The 13,044-nt window shown below is 40.8% G+C and overlaps 1 protein-coding gene across 1 annotated transcript in view; it reads right to left on the bottom strand.

The window, feature by feature from the left end:
- Positions 1-10,444: 10,444 nt before the first annotated feature.
- The window catches only part of A2ML1 (alpha-2-macroglobulin like 1), a 36,786-nt gene continuing 34,186 nt past the window's right edge, over positions 10,445-13,044 (bottom strand). The window contains 3 exon segments of the mRNA XM_078074153.1: positions 10,445-10,833; positions 11,778-11,819; positions 12,253-12,355. Of these exon segments, the coding sequence (XP_077930279.1) occupies positions 11,779-11,819; positions 12,253-12,355 (144 nt within the window). The 3' untranslated portion in view covers positions 10,445-10,833; position 11,778.

The following is a 13,044-nucleotide window of genomic DNA, read 5'->3' as shown; positions in this document are numbered from 1 at the left end:
ATGACATTTCTTTTTTTTAAACTTTTTTCTAAAGATGACATTTCTTAAATGAATACATGTATGACTGAATAAGCACAGAATATTTCCAAAAAGATGTACAAGAAACTGAGAACCATCTACATTAACTTGACTTTACTATTCCACTATCTTCATCAACAGGAATTTAGTATCCCAGGAAATTCTTGCCCAGAAAATAAAAGTTGCGGGGCCCCTGGGTGGCTCAGTTGTTGGGTGTCTGCCTTCTGCTCAGGTCATGATCCTGGGGTCCTGGGATGGAGCCCCACATCGGGCTCCCTGCTCAGCGGGGAGCCTGCTTCTCCCTCTCCTGCTCCCCATGTTTGTGTTCCCTCTCGCGCGCGCTTTCTCTCTCTCTCTGTCAAATAAATAAATAAAATCTTAAAAAAAAAAAAAGTCGCAAATAATTGTAGTGTTCAATTCAGGAACATCCAGAAAAACCATTTGAAACTGCCCAGCTTTTCCATAGGCAGTTATCAAATGATTATTCTCGAAGACATTTTGAAACCCTCACCGTTGCTGTGTCCTAAGCCATGATCCTAACCAATCTTAAACCCCTACACTGAAAGACGCCCCCACTTAAACCAGACCCCCAAACCACATAAACATCCTGGCTCAGCCCTCCCCTCCCAGACAGTACTAAGCTTCCTTCAAGGCAGTGTGCTTCCTTACCATGGTTTGCATAAACCCAGCTTTGCCTTATCATGGGTGTTTGAGTCTTTACAGGGAGCTAGCATTTGACAAAACAGTAGTTACTCTCGAGGAGCAAACTGAGAGAAGAGACGTGGAAGGTGGGGTTTTTTTGTACCCTTAAATTTTACATCAGTATGTTTTATCTATTCCAAAATAACTGATAAAAACAAAAACAAAAATGAAGGAAAATCTGAACACTTAAAAAAGCAGAAGATACCATTGTGTACTCCCATCTCTGGCCAGAAGGTGTCACTTTTTTACCTAGATACAAGCTGCCTCCACCCTTCCTCAGTCAGTTCCAGGGCAGAGGACCTACATGGGCCTGGAAACTGTAACTGCTGGAAAGAAGGATTCAGGATCTCTCCTTACAATGATAGCTAATATTTATTGAATGCTTACTAAATGGCAAACAATATTTTTAAGTGGCTTTAAGGTAAAATTAGTACAACTAACCACACATATTTAAAGTGTACAATTATTTATTTATTTTTTTAAGACTATTCATTTGAGAGAGAGAGGGACAGAAAGAGGACAAGCAGGGGGGAGGGGCAGAAGGAGAGGGAGAAGCAGGATCCCCACTGAGCTAGGAGCCCTACATGGGGCTTGATCCCAGGACCCAGAGATCATGACCTGAGCTAAAGGCAGATGCTTAACCATCTGAGCCACCCAGGTGCCCCATAAAGTGTACAATTTGTAAAAATTTTATTTATTTATGGGGCACCTGGGTGGCTCAGTCGTTAGGCGTCTGCCTTCAGCTCAGGTCATGATCCCAGGGTCCTGGGATAGAGCCCCGTATCGGGCTCCCTGCTCAGTGGGAAGCCTGCTTCTCCCTCTCCCGCTCCCCCTGCTTGTGTTCCCTCTCTTGCTGTGTCTCTCTCTGTCAATAAATACATAAAATCTTTAAAAAAAATAAAAGTAATTTAAGTAATCTCTACACCCAACATGGGGCTTGAATTCACGTCTGAGATCAAGAGTCGCATGCTCCACTGACTCAGCCAGCCAGGCACCCCTAAAGTGTACAATTTGATGAATTTTGACATTTGCAACCATGAAATTATCACCACAATCAAGATAATGAACATACCCATCACCCCCAAAAGTTTTCTCATGCTAATTTGTAACTCATTCCTCCCTCCCTCTGGATAAGTATATTAAGTCCTTTATGTGAATATATTATTTCAGCCTCACCACCACTTTTTTTTTTTTTTAAGATTTTATTTATTTATTTGACAGAGACAGGCACAGCGAGAGAGGGAACACAAGCAGGGGGAGTGGGAGAGGGAGAAGCAGGCTTCCCGCAGAGTGGAAAGCCCAATGAGGGGCTCGATCCCAGGACCGTGGACCATGACCTGAGCCGAAGGCAGACGTTTAACCGACCGAGCCACCCAGATGCCCTGCCGCCTGCCTTTCTTTCTACAGATCTGCCATTTCACTTCAGTGCAGGGGAACATTTTAACAGCTGTGCAGCCAGTGATGCCAGGGGCTATGAATGCTCCACCTGCCTGCAGCGATGAGGTCTTCAGCAGCTGGTCAGTTGATGATCCAGCAACAAGAGCACAATTTAGTCTTTTTCTTGGACCAATTCTGATACTCCTGTTTCAAACCAGATTCTCTAGGAAGCAGACTTTGAGACGTAGGTTTGCATGCAGGAAATTTATTAAGGAATGATCTCGAGACCAATGGCTGTTGTTGATGAAGTGAGAAGCTGGGCTGTGATTAATTCCTTCACAATGAATCTCATGAGGAGCTCTGGAGCTGAGATGATTGTTCAGAGTGTTCCTGAATTGAGGCAAGAAGGTAGAATCTTTATCCCCCACACTGGCCCGTTATTGATTATGGGCTGTCCCTGGGAAATGGATAATAGCTGAGGGCAATAATCCAGAAGGAACACCGCTGCAAGTTGTCAGCTGTTAACACTCCCAGTAGTAGCTGGAGCGAATAAATGCTTCTAACCTGAACAGGAATAGATGTGGGTGGTGTGTCAGAGTCCACTATACTGTTCTATAGATTACAAGGTTTTGTACCTAAATAATCTAAAAAGGAAAAATCAAGACAATAAGCAGATTTAGGAAGGTCACTGGATTCAGGTCCAAATATAAAACAAATAGGAAATTAAATTTAAAGACTGTTACCATTTATAATAGTATCAAAAAAAAAACTATCAAATACCTAGGAATAAATCTAACATAAGATGCACAACACCACTACATTGAAAACTATAAAACATTGATGAGAGAAATTAAGAATGACCCTTAAATTGAGGGATAAAGCATATTTATAAATTGAAAGATTATACGATAAAGATGTCAGTAATCTGCAAATCTATGGCTTCAAAACAATCCTTTCAAGTTCCCAGCAGGTGTTTTGAGGAAATAACAAACTGATTTAAATTCATATAGAAATTCAAAGGCCAGGGGCGCCTGGGTGGCTCAGTCGTTAAGTGTCTGCCTTCGGCTCAGGTCATGATCTCAGGTTCCTGGGATCGAGCCCCGCATCGGGCTCCCTGTTCCGCGGGAAGCCTGCTTCTCCCTCTCGCACTCCCCCTGCTTGTGTTCCCTCTCTCACTGTGTCTCTCTGTCGAATAAATAAAATAAAATCTTTAAAAAAAAAAAAAAAAGAAAGAAATTCAAAGGCCAGGCAATAGCCAAGGCTATCTTGAAGAATCACAAAACTAGAAAAACTATACTACCATTATAAAGCTAGTGTGTGTGTGTGTGTGTGTCTCTGTGTGTGTGTGTGTGGTATTATTGTGAGAATAAGCGAACCAAACAATGAAACAAAACAGAATCCAGAAGTAAACTCTCACATGTATGGTTACCTTGTTTATGATAAAATAACACACTGCACAGTAGTAAGGAAAAGATGGTGTTTCAGTACATGGTGCTGAGTCAATTGAGTATCCATAGAAGGAAGCAATGTATTTTGTCCCCTACTTCACACCATTTGCAAAAATTAATTCCAAGTGGACTGTAGATCAAATGTGAAAGTTGGGACGCACCTGGCTGGCTCAGTGGGTAGAACATGTGACTCTTGATCTCAGGGTTGTCCCATGTTGGGTGTAGAGATTACTTAAAAAAAAAATAAAATCTTTAAAAAAATGTGAAAGTTGAAACAAGCTTTTAAGTGAAAACATAAGGAAAACATTTTTGTGACCCTAGCACAAAGATTTCTTTTTTTCCCAAATATTTCTTAAATAGAACATAAAAGCACTCACCTGAACTGTATTAAAATTAAGAACCTTTGTTCACCAAAAGACTCTACTGAAAGACTAAGAATGCAACCCATAGACTGAAAGAAGATATTTGCAATACATGTATCTAACAAAGGCCTCTTATTTCAAATATATAAAGAATTTCAAAAAGAAGACAACCCAATAGAAAAATAGACAAAAGGCCTGAACAGACACTTTGCAAAAAAGAATATCCAACTACAATGGCTAGAATCAAAATGTCAGATTAACAATGATTATTAAGGAGGATGTGGAGAAGGCAGAACCCTCATACACTGCTGGTGGGAATATAAAAGGGTATAGCCACTTTGGAAAAGAATCTAGCAATTATTCAAATAATTCAACATAGAGTTACCATATGACCCAGTAACTCCATTCCTGGGTATACAACCAAAAGAACTGAAAACATATAACAATAACTTGTAAATGAGTGTTTATAGTAGTAGTATTCATCATAGCAAAAAGGTAGAAACGACCTAAATATCCATCAATGGACAAATGGATAAACAAAGTGCGGTATAGCCACAGATAATATCTGACCATATTATCAGGTCACAGAAGTATCATCTGATCATAAAAAGGAATGAAGTGTTGATTCATACTACAACACGGAAAAAATCTGAGAACGTTATACTAAATGAAAGAAGCCAGTCACAAAAGTTCACATTTGGGGCGTCTGGATGGCTCAGTCAGTCAAGTGTCTGACTCTTGATTTCAGCTTAGGTCATGATCTCAGGGTCGTGAGATCAAGCTGCATCAGGCTCCGTACTGGGCTTGGAGCCTGCTTAAGATTCTCTCTCTCCCTTTCCCTTTGCCCCTCCCCCAACCCTCCCTCTCTCTCTCTCTAAAAAAAAGTTTACATATTATATGATTACATTCATATGAGAGTTCAGAATATGAAAATTTGTAGATATAGACAGTAGATTAGTGGTTGCTTAGGGCTGGGCAAGGGGAGTAGGGCAGTAAAGGATGATAGCTAAATGGTATGGGGTTTCTTTTGAGATGATGGAAATATTCTAAAGTTGACTGTGGTGATGGTTGTATATATCTGTGACTATACTAAAAACCTTTGAATTGGACACTTCAAATGGGTGAATTGTATGGTATGCGAATTATATCTCAATAAAGATTTTTTTAGGCACACCTGGGTGACTCAGTTGGTTAAGTGTCCAACTCTTGATTTTGGCTCAGGTTATGATCTCAGGGTCATGGGATGGAGCCCCCCATTGGGCTCTGCACTTGGTGTGGAGTTTGCCTGTTCCCCTCTCTCTCTGTTCCTCCCCCTGCTAGCACATGCAAGCCCTCTCTCTCTAAAATAAATAAACAAATAAATTCTTTAAAAAAAATAAAGCTGTTTTTTAAAAAAGAGAATATCCAAATGGCCAATAAACTTTTTCAAAGTGCTCAACTTTATTAGTTATCAGGAAACTACAAATTAAAAACCAATGCAATGGCAGTATACACCTACTATAATGGCTAAAATAAACAAGTCGGGAAATACCAAAGTGTTGGCAAAAATGTAAAATAACTGAATTTTCATACATTGCTGTTCAGAGCATAAATTGGTTCAAACACTTTGAAAAATAGTTTACTAAAGTACAACATATGTATACCCTCTGACCCTATATATTCCTAGGTATATATCCAATATAAATGCATACAATATGTTCACCAAAAGACCTGTATTAGAATATTCATAGCAATGCTATTCAAAGTAGCAAAAACTTGAGACTTCCTAATTTCCCAGCAATTGTAGAATAGATAAATTGAAGTACACTCATACAGTGGAATACTATGTAGCAATAAACATGAATGATCTATAACTATACAAAAGAATATCAAGAATAGCTATAAACATACTATTGAGGGAAATAAGCCAGGAGCAACCATATATTTTCTTACATTTTTTTTACAGTAATCTCTTTGCCCAATGGGGTTCGAACTTATGACCCTGAGATCAAGAGTCACATGTTCCACTGACTGAGCCAGCCAGGCACCCCACATTCTTGTTTTTATGTGCAAAGAGCACAGGCAAATATAATCTGTGCTCTTAGAAGTTAGTGTTGTGGTTACCCTTGGGGGTTGGTGACCAGAATTGGAGAGTGGGCTTCAAGGATGCTGGTAACATTCTAGAATGCTAGTTACATGGGTGTTTTTTAATTTGTTTTAATTCATTGAACTACATATTTATAAGATGTGTACTTTCTATATATGTTTATTATACTTCAGTAAGAAGTTTAGGGGCATCTGGGTGGCTCAGTCAGTTGAGCATTTGACTTCATCTCAGGTCATGATCTCAGGGTCCTGGGATCAAGCCCTGTGTCAGGCTCCCCACTCAGCAGGGAGTCTGCTTCTCTCCCACTCTCTCTGCCCCTCCCCTGCTCTCTCTCTCTCTCAAATAAATAAATAAAATCTCTTTTAAAAAGTTAAAAAAAAAAGTAAGCCATTTATTATTTTCATTACCTATCCAAAATGTCCAAGGACAGGACTGATCTGTGATGTCATCGAGCACCCAAACTCCTTTCATCCTTCTGCTCTCCCATCTTCAGCATATGGCTTTTATCTGCATGATTGCAAAAGGATGCTCTTCCTCCAGGATTCTTGTCCTTGTTCCAGTCAGGAAGAACTTCCTCCAGGATTCTTGTCCTTGTTCCAGTCAGGAAGAAGGAAGAAGGGCCAAAAGCTTTCCCTTCGTGAGGTTTTGTCATCTCATTCAGAAGGGATTTATTTCCAGAGACTTCCAGTTACTTTTTTTGGCTAGAATTCTGCCCCACTGCCTCCCCTAATGTAAGTAATTCTGAGATGAGTATTATAGTTGGGTACATTACTGTTTCAAATACAACTGTGCTTTTCCTTAGTGAAGAAGAAGAGAATGGATGATGGAGAGGCATTAGCAGTGTATACTATAAGGCATAAGCACTCAAGGGTCTTACATTCTGGTGGGAAACATGGGGGTATTAACAGAAAATGTGAACCCAGTTTGGTAAGTCCTCAGTAGGAAGCACAAAGTGCTATGGGAATGGAGAGGAATTCTTGTGGAAGACTTACTTACTAAAGTAGAAAACACACCTTGAAGGCCATACCTTATAGGACCAATGGAAGTCCTCCAGGCAGAAGAGATGGAGAGGCTTTGCAAGCAGCATAAAAAGTGTATTTCAAAATTATCAGAGAACATAGTAGAAAGAGGGAACTAAATGTAGTTTGGTGTTCCTAAAGAAATAAGGGTAAGGTTGGGAGACCAAAGGTGTATCTACAAAGCAGATACAGGAAGAACTCTCTGCTTTCCTCCTTCCCCCTTTCTGCCTGAAAGCAGGGCATTCATTTCCTTTTGTGAGGGTGTCTCCCCTCCCCTCTCCCATACCAGGAGAACAACCTTTATCACAGGAGATGGAAAGTCAGCATTAACTTTTTTTTTTTTAAGGTTTTATTGACTGATTTGAGAGAGAGGGTGAGCAAGAGAGAGAGAGAAGGAGCAGAGGGAGAGGGAGAAGCAGACTCCCTGTTGAGCAGGAAGCCCGATGCAGGACTCGATCCCAGGACCCTGGGGTCATGACCTGAGCCAAAGGCAGACACTTAACCTAATGAGCCACCCAGGTGCCCAGTCAGCATGAACTTGTATCTGCACAAGTAAACCTTACTAAAATAACCTTAATCTTCTATTCCTTTCCCCCTATATTTATTTACCTTCCCACAATGTCATTGCCCCTAGAAGCCCAAACCCCCTTTTCCTTTGGTAACTTCTCCCACAACAGTATCACCCTTTGTTAAAATGGTAATATAAGCCCCCAGGCCTAACTAACTGATTCTTGGGGTTTTCATTTTTTTCCTGTGAAGTGACCAGGTGCATACAAATAGATCTTTTCTCCTGCTAATCTGTTTTTTGCCAATTTAATTCACAGGTCCCAGGCACTGAATATAAGAGATTAGAGGAAAAGGTTTTCCTCTCTTATGTATTCTACAATCTAGAATCCTGGCAGTCTTCCCAGACTCTTCTCTGACTCTCCTGTCTTATATCCAACTAATTACTGACAGTGGTGAGTTTTACCTGAACCCTATGCTTCTAGAAAACTGGCCAGTTAAGAAATACCCCCATTTTTTTTGTTTTCCAAAATCCCATTACCTTTTGTGTTCTGGCAAAACAGCTAACTCTAAAGAACCACCCTATTCTCAGATATTCCATGAAAAGACCCATCTCTACCCTTCCTCACAACTCCAGTAAGATTCATGCATCCTTTGTTTTCCCACCTCTATAAAACCTCAGGTCCCTTTCCTTTTCTGAGACATTCTTCATTAACAAACATGTTCTCTATTGCAATAGCCTGAATAAAATCATCTCAGTTGTCTGGTGCCTTTTGTCTTTGACATCACTAAGTCCTCCTGATGCTCTCTCTTGTATGGAGTAACTTCTGCAGATGCCCCCTCTCTGTGCCCACTGTGCTCCCCAGCCCCTGTCCAGATTATTGCAGCACTTTCCTAGATGGTTTTGAGAACTTCAGCTTTACTCTTCTCTTCATTCTTTATTCTGTTGCTAGAATGATCTTTCTCTCTTTTTTAAGTTTGTTTATTTATTTAAGCAAGCTCTACACCCAATGTGGGGCTCGAACCCACAACCCCGAGATCAAGAGTTGCACGTTCCTCTGAGTGAGCCAGCCAGGTGCTCTGCTAGAATGATCTTTCTAAAAAGCAAGTCATGACCTAATTTCTCTCCACTTTCTCAATCTAACTTTTAGACACACACACACACACAATCCATGAGTGCACTGAACTACGTGGATGAAATACCATGCTTGCTTCTACCTCTTTGTCTTTCATATGCAGCCCACTTTATCCAAACCTGCTTCCTCCTTCATTTTCTGGTTGTTGCTCGTCCAGCTCAGGCATCCATTAACCTGGAAAAGCTGTTTTGACCACCCCTTCACCTCAGTCTGGGAAGGTGCCTCTCCTATGTACTCCCAAAGCTTTTGGTACTTCTGCTATCTGCACTTTCCTCCTTTCCTTCCTTCCATGCCCCCCTTCCTTCCTTCCTTCCTTCCCACTCTGTATTGTAACGGTTGATTTATTTTCTCCCTCCACCAGTCTGTGAGCAACTTGAGGATAGAAACCTAATTTTACTTATCTTTGCATTCCCAGAACTGGTAAAGTAACTGGCATATAATAAATGCAGGTCTTGAGTACTGTAAGTACTATAATACCAAGTGTCACTTAATCCTTACAACCACCTTGCTTCTCAGATATGCAGAAATGTTTACATTTCTGGGGCGCCTGGGTGGCTCAGATGGTTAAGCGTCTGCCTTCGGCTCAGGTCATGATTCCAGGGTCCTGGGATCAAGCCCCACGTCGGGCTCCTGGCTCAGCAGGGAGCCTGCTTCTCCCTTTCCCTCTGTCTCCCCCCGCTCCTGCTCTCTCTCTCTGTATCTCAAATGAATAAATAAAATCTTTAAAAAAAAAAAAGAAATGTTTACATTTCAGTAAGTTGAACAATGCATAAATTTTTTCATTTACATCCTTCTGCTAGTGTAGTTGATAATTTAAGTCATAAGAATATTCTTTTTCTCGTATCTGAAGCCCAAAAGATACAAGAATAGTTTCTGTATTCATTTAAAATGTTCTATCCAGATACAACTTAAGTCTTAAGGATCACCATCCCCCTCCATTGCAAAAAAGAGGATGGCTCTGGTAGGAGCTACAGAGTCAAATGTAACAGAGGGTAGAGTGCTCAGGAATGGGAGGAGCATTCATGAGTGCCCTCTTTTCTTTAGAGTTCTCTCTATTCTCTTCTTGTGATACCTGAGGAGTAAGGCAGGTTTGGGGATGACCTCCTTTGGGTATGTTCCCCATCTTCTCTCACTTTGGGAACTCCTAGGAGGTCCAGGGCAGAGTCTAGGGTGGGGGAGACAGGGAACGAATAGTTTTTGCAAGTATGGCCCTGGGCTTAGGGAAATATCTCTACATCATGGACTTACCTTCCCCCTGACTCTTTTGGTCAAAATTTAAAATCTAGAGGAGCAAGATCAGAGAGTGAATATCCAGGGTTAAAAGGTGTGATTACCTAGAAGATCTTCTCTGTTTAAATATCATTCATCTCTTTTTTCCCCCATACCTTTGCTTCCAATCCTGTTTCTAAAACAAAAACACTGCTTCCAGAGTTTACACAATGAGAGGTATCCCCTGTAGGAAAAGGCTGGGGGAATCCTGAAGGAGAAAGACAGAGACAGGGAATCCTGGTCAGCCACTCTTCTCGTTATCAATCACTGTTTGGCCCTGCAGTGCTGGTTGGCTGAACACAGTCAGTCCCTTAATTAGCATTCTCTACTCTGACCCCTCCCTGAATCCGTAATATGATCCTCTGACATGTCTGGGTCAAAAGGTTTAATGAAGAAGCCAAAATGTAAGTTTTGGTTAAAGGATGATCATCATCTTTAAACAGAACCTTTGGTATCCACAGAAATACGCACAGAGCCAAGGACACGGATTTTCTTTTCAAAGAAAAAAATTTTTTTAATCTATTCCCAAAGCCCTAAATTACATCTTCGCTTAGATTTAACCTCCAGGAAGACATTTTTATCTTCCCTGGATCATCCTCTACCTCCATATCCTCTCTGGAGAGTCCCCTACATGGCTAAACCACATCTCCTCTCCCAGTGGTCTTTTCCATGTAATTTCTCCTTTGTGTGATTATTCCTACTTCATTTCCCACAGCCCTTTATTCTAGCACCTATGCATCTGTGAAGAGTAGTAGAAAGTAGCTGAAGTTCAAGCCTGCTCATCTGTTACTCACTCACTAGTCAGTCAGAGAAATCACATTATTGGATTGAATGTGTTTTGCTTTAAGAGGCAGAAGAATGCTGTCCAGTAATGTCACAGAGGATTAAATTAGTCTCTTTCCAACTTCTATCCTGGGAGAGGAAAAAAAAAAAAAAAGAAGACAACATTATACTCAGAAAATCCTCACAAGTATAGAGGAGCCTTTTCTTATTCATTTATTTTAATTATTTTTTAAAAGTTATCTCTGTGCCAATGGTGGGGCTTGAACTCACAACCCTGACATCAAAAGTCACATGCTCTACTGACCGAGCTGGCCAGGCATGTCCTCGTTTTTTCCTATCTAGGAAAAAATCTCACAAATGCACGATAAGATTATTAATAGTGTTATCTCAGGGGAGTAGAATCAGGTAATCTTTACTTTTCCCTTAGTATTTTTATAAAAAAGATGTAGAATGTAAAAATAATTTTAAAAATTCATTAATTTCAATCAGAAAAAAGATACAGTTTTTAAAAATCACATAGAGGGGCGCCTGGGTGGCTCAGGTGGTTAAGTATCTGACTCTTGCTTTTGGATCAGGTCATGATCTCAGGGTCTTGAGATCAAGCCCTGTCAATGGGCTCCACGTGGGCTCAGCAGGGAGTCTGCTTCTCTCTCTCCTTCTGCCCCTCCCCCTACTCATGCTCTCTGTCTCTCTCTCTCTCTAAAGTAAATAAATCTTTAAAATAAAAAAAATAAAATAAAAATCACATAGAAGCCCTCACACAAATGCCACTATTAACTTTTTCTGGTGTGAACTATGAAGATTATTATTCTTCCTTTCAGAATTTGGGACAAAAAATGGGGGTGCCAGGCTGGCTCAGTCAGTAGAGCATGTGACTCTTGATTTCAGGGTTGTGAGTTTGAGCCCCACGTTGGGTACGGAGTTTACATAAAAAAAAAAAGTTAAAGACAAGAAAAAAAAGGAAAGCCCACTTTCTATCAAAAATTAGCTTCCAAAAGACAATAACAGTAACTCAGAAGAAGGTCCCCTTAACTTTTGAATACTATCACCCTACCCTAAAAGCTCACCCTTACCTCATTCACAGGGATCAGAGTACTGAATTGTTGCCCGTTCATCTGTAAAATGAAATGACATGTATCATTACATTACAGGCCTCATGAATTCAAAGAGAAAATACTTCTTGAAAACTACTGCATTAGCCTTTTTCAGAAGATTCCTATAGATTATGAGCATATTAAGAATTACAGGAAAGTTCCAAACACTAATATTGTGGTAAATTATTAATCACAGCGAAAATATTCAGAATAGTTAGTCCTTAAAGAACAATGGTCCGTATTGTTCTTTTAGTCTATGGACCACATCTGATAAAATATCCCTAGTGCAGAAGACTTAAGAATGACATATAATTAAATTATAATGTTTTAGGAGATCGAATAATGTAATTATGTTCTATTTGGCTTGGGGAGAAGTATTTGTAAAATTAAGAGTGATATCATGAAGAAAGAGGCAGAAATATGTTGGGAGACACAGGTAGATCTCAGCCCTCACCTGGGAGGTAGTAGTCATAGACTGTGATGGTTGCTGGTTTCAGGTTAGTGACCAACACACTTTGGCTGATGGTGAAGGTATAGGTCTGAGTCTTCTTACTCAGCTGTGGGGAAGAAAGACAAAACATCATATTAAAACTAAAGTGAAAATAGGGGCACCTGGGTGGCTCAGTCGTTAAGCATCTGCCTTTGGCTCAGGTCATGATCCCAGGGTTCTGGGATCGAGCCCCGCATCAGGCTCCCTGCTCCTCGGGAAGCCTGCTTCTCCCTCTCCCACTCCCCCTGCTTGTGTTCCCTCTCTCGCTATATTTCTGTCAAATAAATAAAATCTTAAAAAAAAAAAAACTAAAGTGAAAATAACACTCTCTATATGGAGGTTAAAAGACTCTTGTCTTGGGGTGCCTGGGTGGCTCAGTCGGTTAAGCATCTGCCTTCAGCTCAGGTCATGATCCCAGGGTTCTGGGATTGAGCCCCAGGTAGAGGGTCTCTGCTCAGCGAGGAGTCTCCTTCTCTCTCTCCCTCTGCCCCTCCCCCTGCTCATGTTTTCTCTCACACAAATGAATAAATAAAATCTTTAAAAATTTTTTAATTAGGGCGCCTGGATGGCTCAGTCGTTAAGTGTCTGCCTTCGGCTCAGGTCATGATCCCAGGGTCCTGGGTTCAAGCCCCACATCGGGCTCCCTGCTCAGCGGGAAGCCAGCTTCTCCCTCTCCCACTCCCCCTGCTTGTGTTCCCTCTCTCGCTATGTCTCTCTGTGTCAAATAAATAAATAAAATCTTTAAAAAAAAATTTT

This window comes from Halichoerus grypus, chromosome 6 (assembly GCF_964656455.1).
Source record: "Halichoerus grypus chromosome 6, mHalGry1.hap1.1, whole genome shotgun sequence".
NCBI lineage: Eukaryota > Metazoa > Chordata > Mammalia > Carnivora > Phocidae > Halichoerus > Halichoerus grypus.
The sequence above is the reverse complement of the archived record's forward strand: the minus strand, read 5'-3'. Positions and strand labels throughout refer to the sequence as shown.